The following is a 23,726-nucleotide window of genomic DNA, read 5'->3' as shown; positions in this document are numbered from 1 at the left end:
TTAGATCTTATAAAGTTTGCTTTCCGAGGACGCTTTTCCAGGAACCTGCGGCAAGAGGCACGTCACTGGAACACAACACAGGGGCCGAGGCTCCCCGAGAGCCAGGAGCCCAAGGCTGGGGTGTCGGGGTGCAGGCAGCGGGGGACGGGCAGGGGGCCGTGCGGTCTGCGCTTTAGGGGGCACAAAGCCGTCACTCGCGGTCACCGCAGATGGGGGCGTTTGTCCTCTCTCCCTGGATAGTTTTACATGATACTCGAGCCCTGCCTATCGCATATGAAACTTGTCTAATTTCTCCACTGGAGACGCCTGCCCCTTCAGTCATGAGCACAGAATTCCCCTTTTCCCAGCACCTATAGAGAACTTCTCCAGGAAGCCTTGCTCGGCAGCTGGGCTGATGCTGCCTCACGACCGGAGGGGGCCCTGCGACTCGGGAGGGGACGTCTTTGGAGCCAAGAGGAGCGTGTGTCCCTCCTCCGCCATCTCAGCCTTAGGCTTTCCGTCAACAGTGAGCAAGGGCAGGTTTCTTGGGGTTGGTGGACTGCAGAGTCCTCGTTGCCCATAAGAGTTTTCTCTGCTGTGAGGCCTCGATTACCACCAGTTAATCTTGGTGGAGGGTTCAGTGGAAGGACAGACTTCTTGTGCCTTTGACCTGAGAGAACGCCCTGGGGATTGTGTGTATGTGCTCGCCAGAGAGCTCGTCTTGACACAGGAGAGCCGACGGGATGTCACAACCATGTTGGCCTTTTCCCCTCAGTGTCTCTTCTCCTCAAAATGTGGGGGGGATTACCTGAGCCCGAGACAGGCGTGAGATTTAATATGCGTCACCACTCGGGGGGAGAGGCGGATGGTCGTTTCGTGATGGCCGTGGTTCCTAGTGATGGAGTCGAGCTCGCTCCGCAGTGTGGCCCAAACCCCTGCCTTCGGCTTCTCGTGGTGTTTGGATTAATCCCTGCAGAACAACAAGCCAAACGTCCAAGCCACCCACTTTCCTCTTCCCAGCAAGTAAATCATGGGGAGACTGGCCTAAGTCTGGGCCAAGCCCTTAGATGCCTGTGTGTCTGATTTTTGTTCCATGAGATGAAACTCAAAATAAATCAAAAGGGAACAGTGTTCCAGAAACTAGCAGATTCATGGAAAACATCTTCAGCCTCTTCAGCACACATGTGAAGCTGCTGAACGACGGTTTAGAGGTTCCCACAGACACGAGTTCCTGCACTGCACTCTCACTAAAGGCCTGTGTTCAGGCTGAGCCTCCAGAACTGAAAGTGGAACTTCAGATTTCACAGGAACCTGGAGAACTCTTCAGGGCCCAGAAGGAAGACATAGAGATGGGGAAAGGCATGGAGACCAGGACGTTTGAGGAGAGGTTGTAGAAGATGCGATTTGAGCTTTGAAAATAATGTGTGAACACAGACGCCTCTGGTAGCAAGCTCAGATGGTACAAGAGGAGTCTGGTGTGAATGGGGCAGGAGGCGTTTCTTTCCGATGTTAAAAGTAAACCTATGACGGTGAAACTTGCCAAACGCAGAAATCAGTAGCCACGGCACTGCGGGAGAGTGGCTGAGGCTGGGCCAGGTTCCGCTAGAAAGATGCTCGGGCAGATGCTGACAGCCGCCTGGTGCTCCGAGCTTTGGGCAGGAAAAGGGGACCTGTCGGCACGTGCGGCCCTGCACGTGGCCGCCGCACCCAGAGCGGCAGGACTCGCTGTTGAGAAGAAGCGGGACCTGCCCTCATGACGCAGTCAACCCCGTAAAGAGAGAGGCGTGAGAAGTGATGGGTCTAAGCTGCCCTGAAAAGACCAGTCTTCCACCCTTGCTACCAGGTGTAGAGGATTTCAGAAAAGGGAGATGAAACGCCTAGAAGAGCACATCTAAGAATAAAGACGTGGGGACTTCGGGGCTGGAGGGGACATGGGTCTGTGCAGTGAGGTCAGTCCGGGAGCTGCCTTGTCTGTATAATCCCCATTCTGCTGAGCAGATAGAACATCCTCCTTGGCCAGATAGCGTTCGGCTCAGTTCATTCGCTCAGTCGTGTCCGACTCTTTGCGACCCCTCGACTGCAGCACGCCAGTCTTCCCTGTCATCACCAGCTCCCGGAGCTTGCCCAGACTCATGTCCATCGAGTCGGTGATGCCATCCAACCATCTCATCCTCTGTCGTCCCCTTCTCCTCCCACCTTCAATCTTTCCCAGCGTCAGGGTCTTTTCCAGTATGTAAGTTCTTCCCATCAGGTGGCCAAAATATTGGAGTTTCAGCTTCAGCATCAGTCCTTCCAGTGAATAATCAGGACTGATTTCCTTTAGGATGGACTGGTTGGATCTTCTTGCAGTCCAAGGGACTCTCAAGAGTCTTTTCCAACACCACAGTTCAAAAGCATCAGTTCTTTGGTGCTCAGCTTTCTTTATGGTCCAACTCTCACATCCATACATGACCACTGGAAAAACCATAACTTTGACTAGCTGGACCGTTGTTGGCAAAGTAATGTCTCTGCCTTTTAATATGCTGTCTAGGTTGGTCATAGTTTTCCTTCCAAGGAGTAAGCGTCTTTTAATTTCATGCGGTCACCACCTGCAGTGATTTTGGGCGCCCCCCAAAATAAAGTCTGTCACTGTTTCCACTGTTTCCCCATCTATTTGCCATGGAGTGATGGGACCGGATGCCATGATCTTAGTTTTCTGAATATTGAGTTTCAAGCCAACTTTTTCACTCTCCTCTTTCACTTTCATCAAGAGGCTTTTAGCTCCTCTTCACTTTCTGCCATAAGGGTGGTGTCATCTCCATATCTGAGGTTATTGATATTTCTCCCGGCAATCTTGATTCCAGCTTGTGCTTCATCCAGCCCAGCCTTTCTCATGATGATCTCTGCATATAAGTTAAATAAGCAGGGTGACAATAAACAGCCTTGACGTACTCCTTTCCCAATTTGGAGCCACTCTGTTGTTCCATGTCCAGTTCTAACTGTTGCTTCTTGACCTGTATACAGATTTCTCAGGAGGCAGGTCAGGTAGTCTGGTATCCCCATCTCTTTCAGAATTTTCCACAGTTTCTTGTGATCCACACACTCAAAGGCTTTGGCATAGTCAATAAAGCAGAAATAGATGTTTTCTGGAACTCTCTTGCCTTTTCAGTGATCCAACAGGTGTTACCAGTGTGATCTCTGGTTCCTCTGCCTTTTCTAAATGCAGCTTGAACATCTGGAAGTTCACGGTTCACATATTGCTGAAGCCTGGCTTGGAGCATTTTGAGCATTACTTTACCAGCATGTGAGATGAGTGCAATTGTGCGGTAGTTTGAGCATTCTTTGGCATTGCCTTTCTTTGGGATTGGAATGAAAACTGACCTTTTCCAGTCCTGTGGCCACTGCTGAGTTTTCCAAATGTGCTGGCATATTGAGTGCAGCACTTTCACAGCATCATCTTTCAGGAGTTGAAATAGCTCCACTGGAATTCCATCACCTCCACTAGCTTTGTTCGTAGTGATGCTTTCTAAGGCCCACTTGACTTCACATTCCAGGATGTCTGGCTCTAGGTGAGTGATCACACCATCATGGTTACCTGGGTCATGAAGATATTTTCTGTACAGTTCTTCTGTGTATTCCTGCCACCTCTTCTTAATATCTTCTGCTTCTGTTAGGTCCATACCATTTCTGTCCTTTATCGAGCCCATCTTTGCATGAAATGCTCCCTTGGTATCCTTGATTTTCTCGAAGAGATCTCTAGACTTTCCCATTCTATTGTTTTCCTCTATTTCTTTGCATTGATCACTAAGGAAGGCTTTATTTCTCCTTTCTCTTCTGTGCAACTCTGCATTCAAATGGGCATATCTTTCCTTTTCTCATTTGCCTTTCACATCTTTTCTTTTCTCAGTTATTGTAAGGCCTCCTCAGACCATTATTTTGCCTCTTTGCACTTCTTTTTCTTGGGGATGGTCTTGATCACTGCCTCCTGCACAATGTCACTAACCTCTGTCCATAGTTCATCAGGCACTCTGTCTATCAGATCTAGTCCCTTGAATCTATTTCTCACTTCCACTGTAAAGTCATAAGAGATTTGATTTAGGTCATACCTGAATGGTCTAGCGGTTTTCTCTACTTTCTTCCATTTAAGTCTGAATTTGGCAATAAGGAGTTCATGATCTGAGCCACAGTCAGCTCCTGGTCTTGTTTCTGCTGACTGTTAAGAGCTTCTCCATCTTTGGCTGCAAAGAATATAATCAGTCTGATTTTGGTATTGACCATCTGGTGATGTCCATTTGTAGAGTCTTCTCTTGAGTTGTTGTAAGAGGGTGTTTGCTATGACCAGTGCGTTCTCTTGGCAAAACTCTATTAGCCTTTGCCCTGCTTCATTCCGCATTCCAAGGCCAAATTTGCCTGTTACTCCAGGTGTTTCTTGGCTTCCTACTTTTGCATTCCAGTCCCCTATGATGAAAAGGACATCTTTTGGGGGTGTTAGTTCTAAAAGGTCTTGTAGGTCTTCATAGAACCGTTCAACTTCAGCTTCTTCAGCATTACTGTTTGGGGCATAGACTTGGATTACTGTGATATTGGTTGATGTTGATTGTTTTGCCTTGGAAACAAACAAATAAAGCTAGTCCCTTCCTTTTGTGAAAGAACATCACCAGGGTGTTTAATGTAAGCAAGTTTAAATCACTCTTTGCGCTGCCAGCAAATCTAGGATTAACCCCCAGACTCTCTGCTCTTGGCCTGTCTGTATGCTGAGTGCCGCCATCCTTTCCTTAAGGGAACTTCAGTTCTCGCCCTGGCTTCTGTCTTGACGACTCACCTTTCTCTCCTGCCCGCAGCTGGGATGAGAGCAGCTCCATCAGCAGTGGGCTCAGTGATGCCTCCGACAACCTCAGCTCCGAAGAGTTCAATGCCAGCTCCTCACTCAACTCCCTGCCCACCACGCCCACGGCGTCTCGCAGGAACTCGACAATAGTGGTGGGTGCGGTGCAGACGCGGGGCCGCCTTCTCCAGGCCAACCACGGGCAGACCGGCTGCGTCTGTGTGCGGGGTGGCGTGTGCCCTGCACGCGCGGGGTGGCGTGTACACTGCGTGTGCCAATCCGGGGGACTGGTCCCCACGTGCACGGGATCGAGTCCTTGAGCTGGCGGGAGGGAACCGGTAGCGTCCAGGCAGTCACCTAGGGCATGATCTGCTGTCTGGGGGGAGGTCTGTTTGGTGCCCACGCCCGTTCGTAGGGTGCCTGTGAGTGCTGTCCCACCTGGAGAAGAGGGCGCTGTGCCGGCCAGCAGCCTGGGGTGCAGGCAGAAGCCGGGTCCCCGAGTCCCCTGGAGAGGAGGGCCCTCCTTAGCACCCGTTCGCCCCCTGTCCCTGCCTCCCTGTCCCACTGAGCGTCCGCCCTGCCCTCTCTCTCGCCACCAGCTGCGCACAGACTCGGAGAAGCGCTCGCTGGCGGAGAGCGGGCTGAGCTGGCTCAGCGAGCCGGAGGAGAAGGCCCCCCGCAAGCTGGAGTACGATAGCAGCAGCCTGAAGATGGGGCCCGAGTGGCGGCGGGAGCGTCGCGAGAGCGGCGATGGCACGCCCAAGGCCGGGGAGCTGAAGAAGCCGGCCGGCCTGGGCCCGCCCGGGCCCCTGAAGAAGGGCAGGACCCCGCCTGTGGCGGTCACCTCGCCCATCACCCACACGGCCCAGAGTGCCCTCAAGGTCGCAGGTGAGCCCAGGCACAGGGCCCAGGGCCGCGGCCTGCTCCCCTGGTGGCTCCGGTCCTCTGGCCCTTAACCCCTGGGCGGGGGGCAGCCTGCGCGCAGCTTCCGCACGCCACCCAGCAGGTCTCCAGACAGTCCTGAGTCAGGGAAGGCAGACAGATGCGGGCATAGGGCTCCACCTGCATAGAAGGCTGAGCCCAGACGCAGGGCAGGAGGAAACCTGGTCTGACCCACCTCCCACACTGCCCAGTGATTCCTTTCCTCGCCTGGGCTCTCGGGCGATGTCCTCACACCTCCTGGGGGCCCGTGTGGCGTCCCGGGAGACACTGGCGGCATCAGAGTGCTGCTGCTCCTGGGGCGGGCCCTTGGTGGCCGGCTGTTAGATGTGTGCCCTTCCTGATCATCTTGTGATTTCAGCCAAGCTGGGACCTCCTAGCCTGGGAGCAGAAAACACCAAAACACAAGAGAAATTGAACAGCTGGACGCAAGGCCTGCCCAGAAGGGTTCTAGGCCCATGGGTCCCCAATCGCCCCTAGTTAGGCGCTCCACCCCACGGTGCCCCTCCTCCTGGGGGGCAGACGCTGGCTCTCCCCTGCTCATAGCGCCCGCCCTCCACAGGCAAACCCGAGGGCAAGGCCTCCGACAAGGCCAAGCTGGCTGTGAAGAGCGCAGGCCTGCAGCGCTCCTCCTCGGATGCCGGCCGTGACCGCCTGGGCGATGCCAAGAAGCCTCCCTCGGGCATCGCACGCCCGTCCACGTCAGGGTCCTTCGGCTACAAGAAGCCCCCTCCTGCCACGGGCACGGCTACCGTCGTGCAGACCGGGGGCTCGGCCACGCTCGGCAAGGCCCAGAAGTCCTCAGGCATCCCTGTGAAGCCGGCGAACGGACGCAAGACAAGCCTGGACGTGTCCAACAGCGCAGAGCCCGGGTTCCTGGCCCCGGGCGCCCGCTCCAACATCCAGTACCGCAGCCTGCCACGGCCAGCCAAGTCCAGCTCCATGAGCGTGACTGGCGGGCGTGGCGGCCCCCGGCCCGTCAGCAGCATCGACCCCAGCCTCCTCGGTGGCAAGCCAGCGGGCCTGGCGCCCTCCAGGCTGAAGGAGCCCTCCAAGGTGGCCAGCGGGCGGGCTGCCCCTGCCCCCGTCAACCAGACGGATCGCGAGAAGGAAAAGGCCAAGGCCAAGGCCGAGGCGCTGGGCCCCGACGGCCTGTCCCTGAAGAGCGTCGGCTCCCCCGAGAGCACGGCCCGGAGCCAGGCAGGCCACACCCCGGCCCCCAAGCTGGCGGAGTTGCCCCCCACCCCACTCAGGTATGTCCTGTGTGTGTGCCCACCCCACTCGCCACGGCCTGCACCGCCCTGCCAGGTCAGGGGTCCTCCCTGGTCTCAGGGGCGCTCAGAGCACCTAAGAGGACAAGGATTTGGCCCAGGTCCCAGCTGCCCGTCGCCTCCCTAACCCTGGAGCCCACACGTCTGTCTTGTCTTTGCTTCCCCAGGGCTGCGGCCAAGAGCTTCATCAAGCCACCGTCCCTCGCCAACCTCGACAAGGTCAACTCCAACAGCCTGGACCTGCCAGCGTCCGGCGACGCCCACACGCCCAAGGCCGCGGACTTGCACACTCCCGGCCCGGCTGCCGGGGGCCCCCTCGCCTCCTGCTTCACCCCCAGCCCGGCCCCTATCCTCAACATCAACTCGGCCAGCTTCTCGCAGGGCCTGGAGCTCATGAGCGGCTTCAGCGTCCCCAAGGAGCCCCGCATGTACCCCAAGCTCTCGGGGCTGCACCGGAGCATGGAATCCCTGCAGATGCCCATCAGCCTGCCCAGCGCCTTCCCCAGCGGCACCCCTGCCCCCGCCGCCCCCGCCGCGGAGGACGCCGAGGAGCTGGCTTGGAGCGGAAGCCCCAGGGCCGGGCAGCTGGACAGGTAGGCGGCCGAGTCAGCTTCCCGCTCCGTGACCTTCAGCGTCTGTGTGATTAAGCCTGTCTGCTCCTCGCGCTGTGGATGAACAGGCTTTCGCTTCTGTCTTTTGATTCCGATTCTCATCTCCCTCATGGGAAGCCAGGCCATAGATGCTGGCGGACTTCTCCAGGACTTCTGGCGGGTTTAACCTGCTGACTGAAGCTTCTCCGTCCTGGCCCCAAATCACTTCTGTAACGTCAGATGCTGCTTTCCGTGGCCCATCGTATCATCTTATGAGAACAGTTATCTGTATTTACTTACTTACGTTGGCCACACTCTGCGGTGGGCAGGATCTTTGCCTGAGGTCAGGAACTGAGCCTCAGCCCCCCACACTGGGAGTGTAGAGAGCCCCCTGGACCGCCAGGGATGTCCCCCTAATGTGACCTCTGAAAAGCAAGTCAGAGAGTTCCCTGCTGGTCCAGTGTTACACGCCACACTTTCACTGCCAAGAGCGTGGGTTCAATCCCTAGTCAAAAAACAAAGCTAATCGGGGAAAAACGCGGAGCGTCTCGGAACTATTTCTCAGACCGTGAGGGGTGCCAGGGGCGTCTTGCCCTGTGCTCGTGGAGCCGAGGGGCTCACAGCGACGCCCAGGGCCCTGTCTCGTGTCTGTCAAGCCTGTGGTCCCAAACTCTGAACCCACGAGCTTCTCTTTCTTCCTCCACAGTAGTCAGCGGGATCGGAACACTCTCCCCAAGAAGGGGCTCAGGTAACCCTCATATGTGTTTTCTTTCCTGCCCTTGGGGCACCTGGCCTGAGTGAGCCGCCGTGCTGGCCCCAGCCCCGGCTGTGCGTGCCACCCCCCGCCTCCTCCGGGACCCATTCCCAGGCTCACCCTGCCCGAGCGCCACCGGGGGCCAGTCACTGCTCTGGTGACAGAGAGGGAGAGTCTCCGTGCGGGATCTCACACTGGCCTGAGCTGGCCCAGGCCTGGGTCGCTCTGCCCCCAGCAGCAGGCCCTGCAGCCCACGCCTGGAACCCCCGGGCGGTGTCCCGAGCCTCGGGGCGGGCGCCCCGGCGCCCCCTCTGTCATCTTGGCCCTGCCTCGGGTGGCCCTGCAGGGACGCTGCCCCCGAGGGCGGCCTGGCCGCTCCTGCCACCCCCCGCCCCCAGCCCCGGTGGCAGACACCCAGCCGTGCCCTTTGCTGCCGCTCGCTCGCAGGTACCAGCTGCCTTCCCAGGAGGAGGCCAAGGAGCGGCGACACTCCCACGCCGCGGCGGGGCTGCCCGAGTCGGACGACCAGTCGGAGCTGCCGCCGCCCCCCGCCCTGTCCATGTCCCTGAGCGCCAAGGGCCAACTCACCAACATCGGTCAGTACCCGCGGGGACCGCCACGCGCCCAAGGGCAGGGCGGGGCAGGGGGCCTCGGCTTCCGCCTCACACTGGGGTCACCCACGCGGGCTGGGTCACGGAGGCTCCACTCACCCACCCCGCGTGAGCCTGAAGGCCGAGCGCCCCGCGGCCTGGGGCTGAGAGGCGGCCCCGCGGCACAGGGTGTGGCCAGCGCAGCATCAGACAGTCTGAGTGTTGGGAGGCCGTGCTTCAGGCCCGAAGGCGGCCGCCCCCCGCCCCGTGTGCCACCCTCGGCGCCAGGCTGCTGGGGGGCTGGAGGGGCACCGGCCGGGCGCAGGGGTTCTGCCCCCAACAGGGCCAGGCTTGCCCCGGGAGCAGGGCTGCGTGAGCCCGTGCTGGCCACAAGCTTCTGGCCTTTGAGGGCAAGGGGAAGCTTGTAAGCGCAGAGGGCGGCTGGTTGGAGACAGGCGGGGCGCAGGCAGGGCTCACGGCCCTGCCTCCTGGGAGCCGAGGGCCAGGGGCCCTCAGGGATGGCGCCCGGCCTGGCCTGTGGCTTCCTCCTCGGCCAGCCTCTGCAGGAACGCAGTTGGCCCAGCCCGAGGTCCTGGGACGCACCTGTTGACCGGGCCTCTGAGCAGACCGGGATGGGCCATCTTGCCGGAGGAGGAAAGCAGGCTGAGGAGAGGCCAACTGGTCCCCTCAGGGCTCTTGACGGGAGGGTGGGGACCACGTAGGAGAGTGAGGGACCCGGCCAAGCTGTGATTGTAAGCCGCCTCACGGCTGAGGGGCCCTGAGGAGGCCGAGGTCTTCCGCCTGGGTCTTTGTGGAGCCCCCCGGGCCTGCAGGCCGAGAGGCAGGGCTGAGAGGGCCCGACTCAAGCCAGTGAGGCTACACAGCCCCTGAAGCGCGCGGGGGCTCTGACCCCCAGGCCAGGCTGAGGCCAGGCGGCACCGTGTCCCAGGGGTCCACCCGGAGCGGCGTGCCCGCTGGGGGCTCCCCTCTCACTGACTCTCCTCGTCGCTCAGATCTGAGTCTTGCTGTGAACTCTCAGGCCACCCCTTGTGTGTTAGGGAAACACGGGGCCACGTTTTCATCGGCACATCCGAGCGAGGTGAAGGCTTTGGAAAAGCTGCCAGGCCCCTAGCCTGACCCCCAGACCTGTCTCCAGGGCAGGCAGGCTTTCACACAGGCCGCACTCTGAACCCTTGGTTCAGACGCAGGTCCCCCCCAGGCCTTGCTCCCCACACCCAGCCCAGCACACACGCCTTCCTCCTCTCCTGCCCTCCCCCCTGCCCCGCCCTTGGTGCCCCGGGACCAAGGCTCATGCCCCTCCCTCTCCTCTCCCGCCCCCCCCCCCCGCCCCGTCGCCTCTCCCCCCGCCTGCCCCGCTCTGTCCTTCCAGTGAGCCCCACCGCGGCCACCACGCCGAGAATCACCCGCTCCAACAGCATCCCCGCCCACGAGACGGCCTTCGAGCTGTACAGCGGCTCCCAAACGGGGAGCACCCTGTCCCTGGCCGAGAGACCCAAGGGGATGATCCGGTCAGGATCCTTCCGAGACCCTGCGGACGACGGTGAGACCTCACGCCCGCGCGGTTCACGCTCATCCCGGCTCCGCTGGTCCCCTCGCCCACCCACCTCTCCCACCTCACACACTGTCTGACTCACAGAACATCCCCCCGGGCCATCCCCACGCTTTCCTCCCAGGCCTCGGAGGTCTGGGGGCCCAGGGCCTTTGGGCAGTGGCTGTCAGGACCCCCACGCACGGAGCTGGCAGGGACTCAGGAGTGGTGCTCCAGCCCTTCAGAGAGCAGGCTTCTCCATCCTCTTTTCAGAGCGTTCCAAAGACCAGCTTCGGGGCCACGCTCTGGGGTGTGGTCAGACCTGGAGCCGGGCTTTCTCGGGGGGGAGGCCTGGGGACCTCAGGACGCTCGTCCCGGGGCTCCTGCAGCTGCCTGATCCAGTTCTCTCGGGAGGGCCGCCACGCTGATCCTGGGGTCGCAGTGAGGGCCTTGCACTTGGGGGTTTCTCGTCCACAAGGTCCTCGCTGAGAAAGGAGACACAGGCAGGACCGGGTTTCATCCTGAGCAGCTCTGGTGCAGCGACTCTGCGTCCCACGGGGACATGTCCTCTCCTGCCCCTGCCCTCGGAGGGGGGAGCGGCTCTGACCGTGCCTGGAGTCCTTGGCTCGGCCTGACCCCTCGGCCCTGTGTTGGGCGCCCCGCCTCCCCGAGCTCTCTGTTAACCCTTGGCGCCGCCTCTCTTGCAGTTCACGGCTCCGTGCTCTCCTTGGCCTCCAGCGCCTCCTCCACGTACTCCTCAGTAAGCGCCCTGGACCCTCTGCGGCGGGGGGCCGGGTGGGAGCCCCTGGACATCAGGGCACCAGGCGGGCCCTTCTGGCCTCAGCCAGTCCCTGAGTAACTCTGCGACACAGAGGGTGCCCTGGTTTCGGGTTCTGTGTCAGGGAGGGCGGGTGGGCAGCTCCGGCGCCCAGGACCCTCGGGGTGTGTGGAGACGGCAGCTCCTGGTGGGGCCGGGCCGTCCTGTGATCGGGGGAGACGAGGTCAGCCTTCAGGCCAGCTCCCTCTGGGCCCCCGGGGGACGCGGCTCTGGCAGGAGGCTAAACGCTGGTCTGGGGTCTGAGCCTGCAAGGGCCCTGGTGCCCCGCGTCCCGCTGCCGCGCGTCTGTGCGCTCTCTCCTCCGTGTAACCGCCTCCTCTCTCTCCCCCGCTTCTGGGCTCCTTCTCCAGGCTGAGGAGAGGATGCAGTCTGAGGTAGGGTCCCCGCCTCTGCCTTTTAACACCCCGCACCCCCTCCTCCCCCGCCTCCCACCCCTTCTGCCACCGTGAGTGTGCCTTTCTCTCCCTCCACAGCAAATCCGAAAGCTTCGCAGGGAACTGGAGTCATCCCAGGAGAAAGTGGCCACCTTGACCTCTCAGCTCTCGGCCAACGTGAGTGCCCAGAGGTGGGCCCAGAGAGGGGCAGCTGTGTGGGCCCCAGTTGGACAAGTCCATCTGAAGAGGTCTCCCCGGGTGTCCCCTGGGCTTCAGTTACATAGGCGCAGAGGACTGAGGGCTGGCTTCTCCTCCCCCGAGTCTGTGGGTTTCTAAACAGCCACTTCGCCCCCATCTCAATTCACGGGCGTGGACGAGTGGCCGTGTGATGCCTGTGAACTCGCTGGAGAAAGGATTGTATCAGTGGCTGTGTGTACAGGAGGAAGCAGCCTTGCTTGGGCAACGGTGGTTAGTCGTGGGTCAAAATTAACAGGCTCCCGGGAGCCCTCTGCCCCGTCTGGGGCATGGCCTGTCTGTTCACACCTTGTCCTGCACCGCCCCAGGCTGGGCGCTGGAGCTCCAGCTGGCGAGGCTTTAGGAGCCAGCCCCTGCCCGCGGCCACAGTGGCCTCAGCTCTTCAGGACATGAGCTTCGCTGGGGACCCGCCTTCTCATCCCCTCCCTCAGCCTGCCAGAGTCGGCCCATTTAGACCGTCTCTCGTGGCCTCGGTTTCTCCACCCCGCACGATGGGGAGAAACAGCTGCCCCGAGCAAGGCCGCGGCAGCGTCTCCCCAGCGGCCAAGCTGCAAACAGAAGACATAAGAGCCATTTTCCCCAAAAGCTGTAAACAACAGCTGAGCCGGGTCTCCGGAGCCTTCCAAGTATTTGCACAGAGCGGCCGTGTCTGCAGTTTCCGCTGGTTTCCTCTCTCCCCTTCCTCCCGGGGGAGCCCAGCTGTCCGGCCTTGGTCTCCCATGGAGCCGAGACTGCGCCGCGAGTCTGGGCGTCCCCAGCACGTCCCGGCGGCCGCATCCTGCCCGCACCCCGGCTCCGTTTCTTCCCTTCCCCAGGCTCCCAGTGGTCAGTGTTTGCTCACCAGCTTGTCTGCAGCCCGTGGCAGGCTTTTCCCCACAGCTGGGACACAGAATAGAGAGAGAAACAAGACCCGTCTTTCTACTTGGCCTGCGCCCCACGCCCACCAAGGCCATCACACCGCAGACCCGGGGAGTCCCTGTCTGGGGTCCCCAGGGGCAGAGAGTAGGAGCGCGTCTGACCCGTTGACCCTGCACCCCACCAGTGCCTCACTCTCCGGGGCGGGGGGCGAGCTGGGTCCGGACAGTGGACTTGGAGGGCGACTCTGAGAGCAGGACGTGCCCCTGGCTGAGAGCCACCTCTCCTGGGGATCAGAGGCAGCCTGGCCCCGAGGGTCGGAGCCCTGCCCTCAGTGCGAGCCCCGACCCCAGCGCTCTGGAAGGCCCTCGGTCCCGATTTCAGACCCTGGGCCCTGTTCCTGGGCCTCCCCAGCTACCCACGCTGGGCAGCCTGGACACCCTGCCCTGCCTCTCACCAGCCTTTCTCTGGGTTCCCAGCTGAGCTCTGGCCACTCTGGACCACCTAGTGGGCGGGGATGATGGGGAGGCGGGCGGCAGCACCCCCCAAGGAGAGGGAGCCCAAGACCAAAGAGGCTGGGGTGGGCCCCAGGAGCCAGGGTCTGAAGGCCTCTCATGAGGGGACCCGTGTCCACAGATGGGTGGGAAGGAAGACACCAAGCAAGAGGGGCCCCGGGGCCGGGAAGGCAGGAGTCCAGCACACAGGGGCACTGCTCCCTGGATCCGAGAGGCCTCCAGACTCCTCGAGGGCAGGGGCGAACCCTAGGGTTGACTCCCAGGGAGGCAGACGCCGGGCGACAGGGAGCAGGGGTCGATAGGAAGCAGGGGTTGCAGGCCTCAGAGCTCTTCGAGGGGCATCCCCCGCCCACCCCCAGCCCCCTCCCCATCGCAGTTGGCTTAGACGCCCCCCAAGGCTGGCCCTCTCCTCTGTGAGCTCCCACTTCCCGAGCCCCCCAGCTGGCAGAGCTGGAGCTCTGCCCTCCCGGCCTGACCCCCTCCTCTCTGCCTTGTGGGCCCCTCACCCCTCCCCGCCCTGCAGTCCTCTTGGGGACCCCTCGCTCCTGTGGAGCAGGCCTGACACCTAGCGGCCAGACGCGGAATTGCCCCGAGGGCCTTGAGCTGGATCTGTCGGAGGAAAGCGGGAGAACTGGAGCAGAGGCCCCGGGGCGCCTGGGTCCAGGCCGTTCTGGGGGGTGGCGGGCTCGGCGAGGAGTGACGCTGGGCAGAGCCAGGGCCCCAGAGGGGACGCCTCCCCGGGGGTGGGAACAGCCAGGCCTCTAGACGCCTCCAGAGACCTGCCGGACCGTGATGATGCCTGTGCCCCAAAGCATGTCTTCAGGCCAGAGTGGGAAGCAAGGTTTAAGGGCTGCCAGGAGGCTGGTTGGCACTGGTCCTCCCTGAGACCCCCAGAGTCAGCCAAGCCGCCCCCCATGCCCCGGCACCTGAGGCGTCCCGTGCCCATCTGTTTCAGGCCAACCTGGTGGCGGCCTTTGAGCAGAGCCTGGTGAGCATGACCTGCCGCCTGCGGCACCTGGCCGAGACCGCCGAGGAGAAGGTGAGGCCTCCCCAGCCCCAGCGCGCACCCGTCCTGCCCTCCCTGTCAGGCCTGCAGAGCGCGGGCCCAGCCCGCAGAGCAGGAGCCCCAGCCCACCTGACACCTCTCCTGTTCCTCCCTAGGACACTGAGCTGCTGGACTTACGGGAAACCATCGACTTCCTGAAGAAGAAGAACTCTGAGGCGCAGGCTGTCATTCAAGGGGCCCTCAGTGCCTCAGAGGCCACGCCCAAAGGTAGGCCCTCTGGCCAGAGGTGGGACCGGGCCAGAAGGAGGGTCACTGCAGGGCTTCTCTGTCTCCAGAATGTGCCGGCAACTTCCAGAAGGTGAGGGTCCTGACAGTGAGGAGTGGCGGGGACATGGCCCCACCACCCGAGGGACTCAGGGAGACCAGGGCTCCTCTCCCTGGACCCCAGATGACTGCCACAGACAGTTGTTGAAATAGCACTTCAAGTTTCAAACTCCAGATACCCCTGCTGTGCAGCCCAGCAGTCACTCTCCTTGGAATTTCCCCAAAGGAGCAGAAATATCACATCCCCACAAAAAGCTAGATGTGGGTGTTTACGGCAGCTTCTTTCACAGTCGCCAAAACTCAGGAGCAACCCAGCTGTCCTGCATGGACAAACGTATGGATAAACGGTGCTGTGGCCAGACGATGAGCTGTCGCTCAGCACTGAGTGCTCTAGCCGCACGGTGACAGCGACGGAGGAAACGTCCGTTACTCAGTGACAGAGCCCGTCGGGAAAGGCTGCGTGTTCTGTGATGCCGACTGCAGGGCGTTGTGGGAGAGACGAGACTCGGGCAGTGAAAGGGTGGGGCAGGGGGTGGGGGTGCCCAGGCCAGGGCGCAGCATCCGTAGGGCCGTGACGGCACTCTGGAGGACGTGGGGACGGGGGCGCAGGTCCTTGTCCATCTGTCTGAACCCCCAGAAGGTGGCGCTGAGTGGCCCCCAGTGTAGGCTGTGGGCTCTGAGTGCTGCTGAGACGCCAGGGCGGCGGCGGCGTCTGCAGAAGACGCAGCATGCGGTGGGGGTGCCCATCGGGTGTCCCTGCACGTGGGGGCAGGAGGTAGGGCAACTCTGCACCCTCTCAGTCTTGCTGGGAACCTGAAGCTGCTCTGAAGAGCTAGCGCTTTCCCTTGACAGCGTGTGTGCGTGCACAGACGTGTGTGTGACCGCCTTTGGCACTCAGTTCGGTTCTCTGAGGGGAAAGAAGCTACCCTTCGAGTGAGACGGAGATCACGTGGTTCTCAGCGCTCAACGGAGAGGTCAGCCTTAGTTTTAAGTGATTCTGTGAGTTTGAAACATTTCAGAAAAGCAAGTGAGAGGGAAAGAGAACGTGTTCGGCCGTCAGCAGGAGGAGCGGTGTCCATGCCTCCCACCGTTTCTCCTGTCTCCTCTGCCCAGCTTGGCCACAGACACAGCCAGCCTTTAGGAGCGTCTGCAGGACGCCAGGCCCCGCTCTGATCGCTGTGCTTACATTGGCTCATCTAGTCCAGACAGCAGCCCTGCAAAGTGCGCTCTGTAGTTCAGAGTAAGACCCGAGAAGGCAGGAGACTTGCTTGAACACGGCTCCTCAGCGACAGGTTGGGGCGCTGAGCCTAGTTCTCCAAGTAGCCTGACTCCTCAGATACGTTTGTGAGGGATGGATACGTGCACCCTGCCTTTAGCTTTCGTGTGGTCCTCCTCCTTCTTGGTGACCCAGGTCCCGCTCGGCCAGGATTTCCAGGAGCCTTCAAAGAGAAAACGCTTAAAGCAGTGGCGCCTGACTCCATGTGGTTTGTAGGCAGAGAGCACATGCGCACGGCGCAGAAGCTCAAAGGCGCGAGAGACCTCCTAGCTTTGCCTTTGAAGACTGACTCTGAAGCACGTCCTTTGCTCTTGAAAGTACTGTATAGCGTGCTTTAAAATCCTAATTGGCAGCCTCACAACTAGCTAGGTCTCCAGGCGTCACAGTGAACAGTTGCTTTGCTGCCTTCCATTTTATTTCATGATTGACTGATTGTAAATTAAATTGATCACAAAAGCAACGCGTGTTCTGGAGGAAAATGCAAGCCAGGGGTTGGCAGACCATAGCTCATCTGGCTCACCACCTGCTTTCAGATAAAGCTTTACTGGCACACAGCCGTGCTCACTAATGTACATATCATCTGTGGCTGTTCTAATGCCACGTGGCACTGCTGAGCGGTTGTAAAAGCTCAAATGACCCCAGAGCCTGGAACGTTTGCTCTCTGGCCTTTGCAGTAGAAGCTCACCGGGCCGCGGTGCGCAGGGCCTCCCTGCCCGTTTGTCCCCAGTTTCCTGTGAATCTGTAACGATTTCAAAATAAGGCTTTACAAATCCAGTCCTCGGACTTCCGAGGTGGTTCAGTGGTTAAGAATCCACGTGCCAACGCGGGGGGCATGGGCCCCATCCCAGGCCCGGAAAGACCCCGCAAGCCTCAGGGCAACTGAGCCACTGCTCCGCAACGAGGGACACCCCTGCGGGGAGGAGCCTCTGCGGCAGGAGAGTGGCCCCGCCCGGCGCAGCTCGGTGCAGGTGGAGGGAGCCGGTGCAGGTGGAGGGAGCCGGGAGGCAGCGGTGAAGACCCGCACAGCCAGAGGCAGCTGCATTAACGTCTGGTCGCCCGGCACCTCTGCTTGGACTCCGCTGCCCCTTACCTGTGCCCCACAGGCCCTGTGAAGGGCGCCAGCTCCCCATTGTGCCCCAAACCCCAGCGCTCCCGCGCAGCCTTTGCAGCAGCTTCTCCACGTCCCACCTGAAGAGCTTCCGTTCTGCCAGCACTCAGAGGCTGCCTCATTTACTAACACTCTCTTTCCCTTAAGTAGGAGAAGAGGGCATTTTGGTGCCATTACAAACCTTTTCCAAGAGCTGAAGAGATTTTTCTGCTCATCAGATTAAAAGGGAAATTAAAGCCCTTTAGGGTTAAATGCAAGGCCCTTGGCCTTGTGCGCCGCCCACCTCCCCCCCCACCCAGTATTGGCAGCCAGTATTTCTGAAGCGAGTCCCGAGGGTGGCAGCCAGTACCTGGGGGACGGTGGAGGCCTGGGCTGCCCCTCATCCCCGCTGCTCGAACCGAGGTCACTGGGTTCTGTGCTGGTCTTTCTCCTGTTAGCAGCTTCTTGAGAACAGGGATCGTTTCCTACTTGTTTGTTTATGTTGAAATATGATTGACACCCAACAAAAGCTTGTGGGAAGGATGCTCCCAACAAATGAAGGATGTAGACAAGGAGGTGGGTGCCTCCTCCCCTTCCTCCTGCAGCAAGCCCGGCCTCCAGCCTCACAGTATCGCCTTAAAGCCACCGGCTCTGTGTCCGCCCCTGTGCTTGGCCCCCAGAGCTCCGGATCAAGAGGCAGAACTCCTCCGACAGCATCTCAAGCCTCAACAGCATCACCAGCCACTCCAGCATCAGCAGCGGCAAGGAGGCCGATGCCAAGAAGAAGAAGAAGAAGAGCTGGGTAGGTGAAGGTCTGGGGGGAGCCGTGTGGGCCACCGGGGGGCACCCCACTGAAGCACAGGAGCTGACCTCCCTGAGCTTGCCACGCTAGTCTCGTCTGATGGGAGCCCCGGGTGGTGTCCACCCAGAGCAGGGTCTGCCCCCGCACCAGCCACCCCCTGCAGCCCCACACACGTCTAGTGGGCAGCAGCAGCAGGAGGTCCTCAGAGGGACTGGCCTACCTGTGCCCACCCCTCCCGTGCTGTGGAGAGATGTTATGAGCAGAGCCACTGATCTGAGATGCTGCTGGAGAGAGATTCGTGGAACTTGCCAGATCACTCCAGAAGGAACATTGTACTGCCTGACTGGTCCAGAGAGAGACGTTTTAGCTGTTCGTGTCTCCCAGAAAACCCTAAGCTGACTTGGGGTGCCCTTTCTGACATCACCATGCCCCCTGCTGCCCGTGTGAAGGAGGGGAGCCCCAGGGGCACACCCCCCCCCCGCCGCCGGCCCCACCCAGTGAGCCTGTGCACAGAGTGTGGTGTAGTCCAGACGGGCCGCTGTGTGAAATGAGTGATTTAAGTGTTGCTTCTTTTTTTTCCTTCAAAATGCTGACTTAAAATCCCTATTTTTTTCCAGGTCTACGAGGTAAGACACTCATTGCTCCCCGTTCCTCTTTGCCTCTGCCATACCCTCCCCTTCTCCAGAGCAACCCCTTCCCCCTAAACAGAGACCACCACTCATGAGACTAACCGTGACCACTTCCGCCAAGCCCCTAACCCTCCCTGCATGTCGACCCATGGCCAGCCCTGGAGGACAGAGGAGGGGTCTGGCTGGGGCAGTGGGAGGGAGCCACCCCCTCCCGTCTCCCCTGGCGCCAGAGTCCACCCCAGACGCCCCAGATGGAAGGCTCCAAGGGGGTGAGCGTTACCACGATTGCCAGAGGCCAGGTCAGCTTGGGTGTGGCCTGAAGATTTAGCTCTGGAGTAAAATGAACCAGAGAGAGGTGAGGGCTGGGGCCTCAGAGCACCCTCAAGCCTGAAGCCCTCCGAGCAGCCGTGGGGTTGACAAAGGGGTTTCGAGGATTAGGGTATAAACGTCAAAAAAAAACAGCGAGCCCTGACAAGCCAGACACATAAAGTCCACTCGAACCCTTTGCCAGCAGTGGCAGAGGGCAGGAGACATGGAGTCTGTGATCTCAAAGAGCCTGGGGACTGCCCGGGAGACAGAGCAGCCCATATAAGACTGATGGCAATCCAGTGGTGTCGGAATGCTTGCTAATTCAGTGAGCGCGGCTCTGGGAGTTCATAGACGGCTGTTCCCGGGAGGCAGGCAGAGTGTCACAGCGGGGCAGAAGCCCACTGGAGGTGGAATCGAGATGGGATCTTGGTGGACAGGGAGCGGTGCTTCCTGCAGATGCCGGTCAGAAGGGGGAGGTTCAAGAAGAGGTTCTGCCCCCTAGAGCCTGCCCGAGGGTCCTGGGAGGAAAGGGCCAGGTGCAGGGTGATCACTGAAACCTGAGCCATAGCTTGGCACTGCCCCGAGGTGGACTCCAGCCCCTCGAGACGCTCAGATCTGAGGAGTGCTCCCTTCCACACTCACGGCCTCCCTGGAGACGTCCGGAGACGTCCCTCAGGACCGAGCCCGGGTCTGTTTTGCTCCATCGTTTGGCCCCAGCATCCCTCACCACATCGCACCGCACAGTCCCTCTGCCCAACAGTTCTGCGTTGGAAACACAGACCCGCATGGAGCACTGTTCCCACTTAGGATCTCCACGGCCTTAGGAGGTGGCCCCTGCAGGTGGGGTCACAGCGAGCACACACGGTCTCCTGAGACGCGGGGCTAGAGACAGACGCAGGGGGCTCGCGCCCTAGTCCCAGGTCTCCGTCTCCACAGAGAACTGCCCAGAGAGGGCACAGCCCTGCACACGCACTCCCCCCTCACACCCGCATCGAGCCAGATGGGTCTTGCTTATGTCCTTCCTGGTAGAGACCCCGACACACCCCTGCTGCACCACCACCACCCACAGCTGTCCCGAGCCCCAGGAGACACCTGGCAAGAGTCCTCAGATTTGCACTCTGCTCTCTTGCTGCCCCAGCGACCTGGTTTGCTTTGACCCTCCTTACTCTCTGTCTCCGGCTGCAGCTCCATCTCCGTGTCCCTGCGTGTGTGTGCATGCTCAGTGGATGCATGTGACGGGCGTGGGACAGATCCCCGGTTCGCCTCCCGTATCCCTAACACCCAGCTCACCAGCACCCAAGACCAAGCCAGTTCCCCCTGCACACTTGGAGGAGATGCTGGGAAGCTCCCCGAATTCTGGCACAATTGAGTGCGCATGGTCGAAAGCACTTGTGCCCGGCAGTGTGCTGAGTGCGGGCGGCAGTAAAGGAGCTTAGTTCACTCCCATCTTTTGATTTCACAGAATCGTGTTGTCTGTATCTGCTGGATAGGCTCTGATCTGACTGATAAGCCCAGCTCAGAGGTGGGTCCTGAGGCCCACATGAGCCAGGCTGCAGGCTGAGCAGTGGCTGATCTGAAAAAAGCAGGATAGGGTCACCAGGAGGTACACCCCGTGCCCCTGGGGGTCCCCTCTGTCCCTTCACAGCAGGGTGCCCCCAAGGGGGAGAAAAAACCCAGGACGTTCCCACAGTGCAGCAAGTCCCAGTCACTCAGCCTGAGTTCCTAGGCAAGTCTCCCACCCTCTTGCCACAAGGCCAGAGACGCCTTCCTGAGGGCGTGCCCACTGCCGCACATCCCTTCCTCCGGCCTGTGTCTCAGAAGCCCCCTCCCGCCTCCCCATCTCCAGGGCCTGGCCTCACAGCGCTCTCCCCAATCTGCTTTGTTTTAGCTCCGAAGCTCCTTCAACAAAGCCTTCAGTATAAAGAAGGGGCCCAAGTCAGCCTCCTCCTATTCTGACATCGAGGAGATCGCCACGCCCGACTCCTCCGCCCCCTCGTCCCCCAAACTGCAGCACGCGTCCACCGAGACCGCCTCACCCTCCATCAAGTCTTCCACCTCGTCTTCTGCGGGCACCGACCCCCCCGAGTAAGTTTTCCCGGGCCGCCCCCCACTGTAGCCCCCTCCCCAGGCCGCGGGACCGGTGACGGCCGCCCGCGGGCTCGGGGTCTAAAGCCCAGTGCTCCGCGCCTCCTTCCAGGGGCCCCACTCCCCCGGCCCCCCACGCCCGGCTGTTCCATGGCAGCGAGGAGGAGGAGCCGGAGAAGAAGGAGGTGTCCGAGCTGCGCTCGGAGCTGTGGGAGAAGGAGATGAAGCTCACAGACATCCGCCTGGAAGCCCTCAACTCGGCCCACCAGCTGGACCAGCTGCGGGAGACTATGCACAACATGCAGGTCGGCCCTGGGCGGGGCGGGGCCGCGGGGCCAGGCGGGGCGGGGCCAGGCGGGGCGGGGCCAGGCGGGGCGGGGCCAGGCGGGGCGGGGCCAGGCGGGGCGGGGCCGCGGGGCCAGGCGGGGCGGGGCCGCGGGGCCAGGCGGGGCGGGGCCGCGGGGCCAGGCGGGGCTGGACGGGATGCGGGGCGGGGCCGCGGGGCCAGGCGGGGCTGGACGGGATGCGGGGCGGGGCCGCGGGGGATTGGCTGCGGGATGCGGGGATTGGCTGCGGGATGCGGGGATTGGCTGCGGGATGGAGCGCAGGGGGATGCGGGGAGGGGCGGGGCTTCGGGATGGAGCGCAGGACCGGGATACGGGGAGGGGCGGGGCTGCAGGAGGGGACGCGACTTGGATTCTTGGCTGCGAGAGAGATGCAGCGCGGGGCGGGTCTGCAGGACCCGGTGGCCGAGGTTCCAGACCCTCCCGTTCTTGCCACAGTTGGAGGTGGACCTGCTGAAAGCAGAGAACGACCGGCTGAAGGTGGCCCCAGGCCCCTCGGCGGGCTCCGCTCCTGGGCAGATCCCGGGATCGTCGGCTCTACCCTCCCCTCGTCGCTCTTTGGGCCTGGCGCTCACCCATTCCTTCAGCCCAAGCCTCGCAGACACAGGTACCTGTTGGGGCGAAGGCCCTGGGCAGGTGAAAAGAAGGAAGGGATTCCCCCCTCACTCACTCTGGTGCGGCTTCCTGGGGTCAGAGAGGTACCAGTGCTGCTGAGACACCAAGGGTCGCTGTGGTCCTGAAACCCTAAGCACTGTTTGGGCTTGGACTCCTGATGCTTCTTTGGGGTAGATACAGACTTTGTGGGAAGGGGAGTGGCGGGAAGGTGTAGGATAGTCTGGGGTGCCTCCCCAAACCAGCATTCCTGTTCCCCACCTCCAGACCTGTCCCCCATGGACGGCATCAGCACCTGTGGTCCAAAGGAGGAGGTGACTCTCCGGGTGGTGGTGAGGCTGCCCCCCCAGCACATCATCAAAGGGGTAAGGAACCTGGGGGCCGTGACACTGTCGTTTCCACTCGAGAAGCCTTGGCTCTGAGGACCCCTGAGCCCAGTGTACGCGGCTCCTGAGCCGCCCACCTTGGCCTCACAGGACTTGAAGCAGCAGGAGTTCTTCCTGGGGTGCAGCAAGGTCAGCGGGCAGGTTGACTGGAAGCTGCTGGACGGTGCTGTTTTCCAGGTGTTCAAGGTAAGAAGTGCAGGAGCTCAGGGGCTGCCGGTCCTCTGAGAACACGGGGGCCCGGGCCTCGGAGGCTCCGTGCAGAAGCCCCCAGGAGACAGACAGCTCCTCCCCTTCCTCGCGGACCGCTGTGCCCTGCGCCGCTGCTCGTCCTGCGCTCTTGCTCTCCTCTGCGTCCCTCTCGAGCACCTCTTTTCTCCCCTCCCTTCCCGTCAGGACTACATATCTAAGATGGACCCAGCCTCCACGCTGGGACTGAGCACTGAGTCCATCCACGGCTACAGTGTCAGCCACGTGAAGCGGCTCCTGGACGCGGAGCCCCCAGAGTTGCCCCCCTGCCGCCGAGGGGTTAACAACATAGCGGTCTCCCTCAAAGGTCAGTCCCAGACCCTGGGTGCAGGGCTGTGGAATGGGGGGACTGCCAGGCGGTCCATCGTGTATTCCTGGAGCAGGAACTGGGTGAGGGGCTGCAGGGTGGAGGTCGCCATGAGACTCAAGATAGGCTCACCTGCTCCAGACTCGTCCCAGGGAATGTGTTGTTCACAGGATGTTTCTGCCCCACCTGGGCTTCCCCTCCACCCGCCCCCATAGCACACAGCCTGCCCTGTGTGCCCAGAGCCAGCCCAGGGGGTCCTGCTGGGCGCAGGGGCGCCGGCTCACGCGGGCAGGCGCGTTGCAGGCCTCAGGGAGAAGTGTGTGGACAGCCTGGTGTTCGAGACGCTCATCCCGAAGCCCATGATGCAGCACTACATCGGCCTGCTGCTCAAGCACCGGCGGCTCGTCCTCTCGGGCCCCAGCGGCACCGGCAAGACCTACCTGACCAACCGGCTGGCCGAGTACCTGGTGGAGCGCTCCGGCCGTGAGGTCACCGAGGGCATCGTCAGCACCTTCAACATGCACCAGCAGTCTTGCAAGGTGGCCCTGCCCCTCCGTCCACCTCCGCCCCGACCGCCCGCTCCACGGTCCTCCCCGCCCCCCCGCAGCCCCACTCCAGGCTCCTCCCTCCCCGGGGCGGCCTGGCTTCCTTCAGGGGAGCCTTCGGAACTGCCGCTCGCTGTGCTGGTCCCTGCATGCCGTGCCCCCTCCGTCCACCTCCGCCCCGACCCCCTGCTCCACGGTCCTCCCCGCCCCCCGCGCAGCCCCACTCCAGGCTCCTCCCTCCCCGGGGCGGCCTGGCTTCCTTCAGGGGAGCCCTCGGATCTGCCGCTCGCTGTGCTGGTCCCTGCGTGCCGTGCCCCCGGGGAGGCATGGCCATTGCAGGGGGCTCCCAGCGCGTGATTAAGACAAGCGTGTTCCCCAACCACCAGGGGTTCAGGGGCCACTGCTGATCAGGCTGGGGTGGCAGGCTTCTGCAGTCACCGGTCCAGGCACACCTC

The 23,726-nt window shown here is 61.5% G+C and overlaps 1 protein-coding gene across 9 annotated transcripts in view; it reads left to right on the top strand.

Moving 5' to 3' along the window:
* Positions 1–23,726, top strand: part of NAV1 (neuron navigator 1) — a 195,517-nt gene that overhangs the window by 160,854 nt on the left and 10,937 nt on the right. For 6 of the 9 annotated variants that reach the window (XM_042229499.2, XM_060396780.1, XM_060396778.1 and 3 more), the window contains 20 exons: positions 4,800–4,938; positions 5,383–5,671; positions 6,285–6,975; positions 7,161–7,586; positions 8,290–8,331; positions 8,785–8,933; positions 10,318–10,488; positions 11,184–11,236; positions 11,665–11,688; positions 11,788–11,865; positions 14,269–14,352; positions 14,475–14,586; positions 17,687–17,808; positions 20,635–20,831; positions 20,944–21,136; positions 21,614–21,782; positions 22,055–22,152; positions 22,264–22,359; positions 22,567–22,726; positions 23,030–23,265. In XM_042229499.2, the coding sequence (XP_042085433.1) occupies positions 4,800–4,938; positions 5,383–5,671; positions 6,285–6,975; positions 7,161–7,586; positions 8,290–8,331; positions 8,785–8,933; positions 10,318–10,488; positions 11,184–11,236; positions 11,665–11,688; positions 11,788–11,865; positions 14,269–14,352; positions 14,475–14,586; positions 17,687–17,808; positions 20,635–20,831; positions 20,944–21,136; positions 21,614–21,782; positions 22,055–22,152; positions 22,264–22,359; positions 22,567–22,726; positions 23,030–23,265 (3,529 nt within the window). The remainder of the gene's footprint in view (positions 1–4,799; positions 4,939–5,382; positions 5,672–6,284; positions 6,976–7,160; positions 7,587–8,289; positions 8,332–8,784; positions 8,934–10,317; positions 10,489–11,183; positions 11,237–11,664; positions 11,689–11,787; positions 11,866–14,268; positions 14,353–14,474; positions 14,587–17,686; positions 17,809–20,634; positions 20,832–20,943; positions 21,137–21,613; positions 21,783–22,054; positions 22,153–22,263; positions 22,360–22,566; positions 22,727–23,029; positions 23,266–23,726) is intronic. The other 3 variants (XM_060396784.1, XM_042229501.2, XM_060396777.1) reach the window with 2 other exon arrangements.

Source organism: Ovis aries, chromosome 12 (genome assembly GCF_016772045.2).
Source record: "Ovis aries strain OAR_USU_Benz2616 breed Rambouillet chromosome 12, ARS-UI_Ramb_v3.0, whole genome shotgun sequence".
Lineage (NCBI taxonomy): Eukaryota > Metazoa > Chordata > Mammalia > Artiodactyla > Bovidae > Ovis > Ovis aries.
Note: the sequence above shows the minus strand (reverse complement) of the source record. Positions and strands in the feature narration are given on the sequence as shown.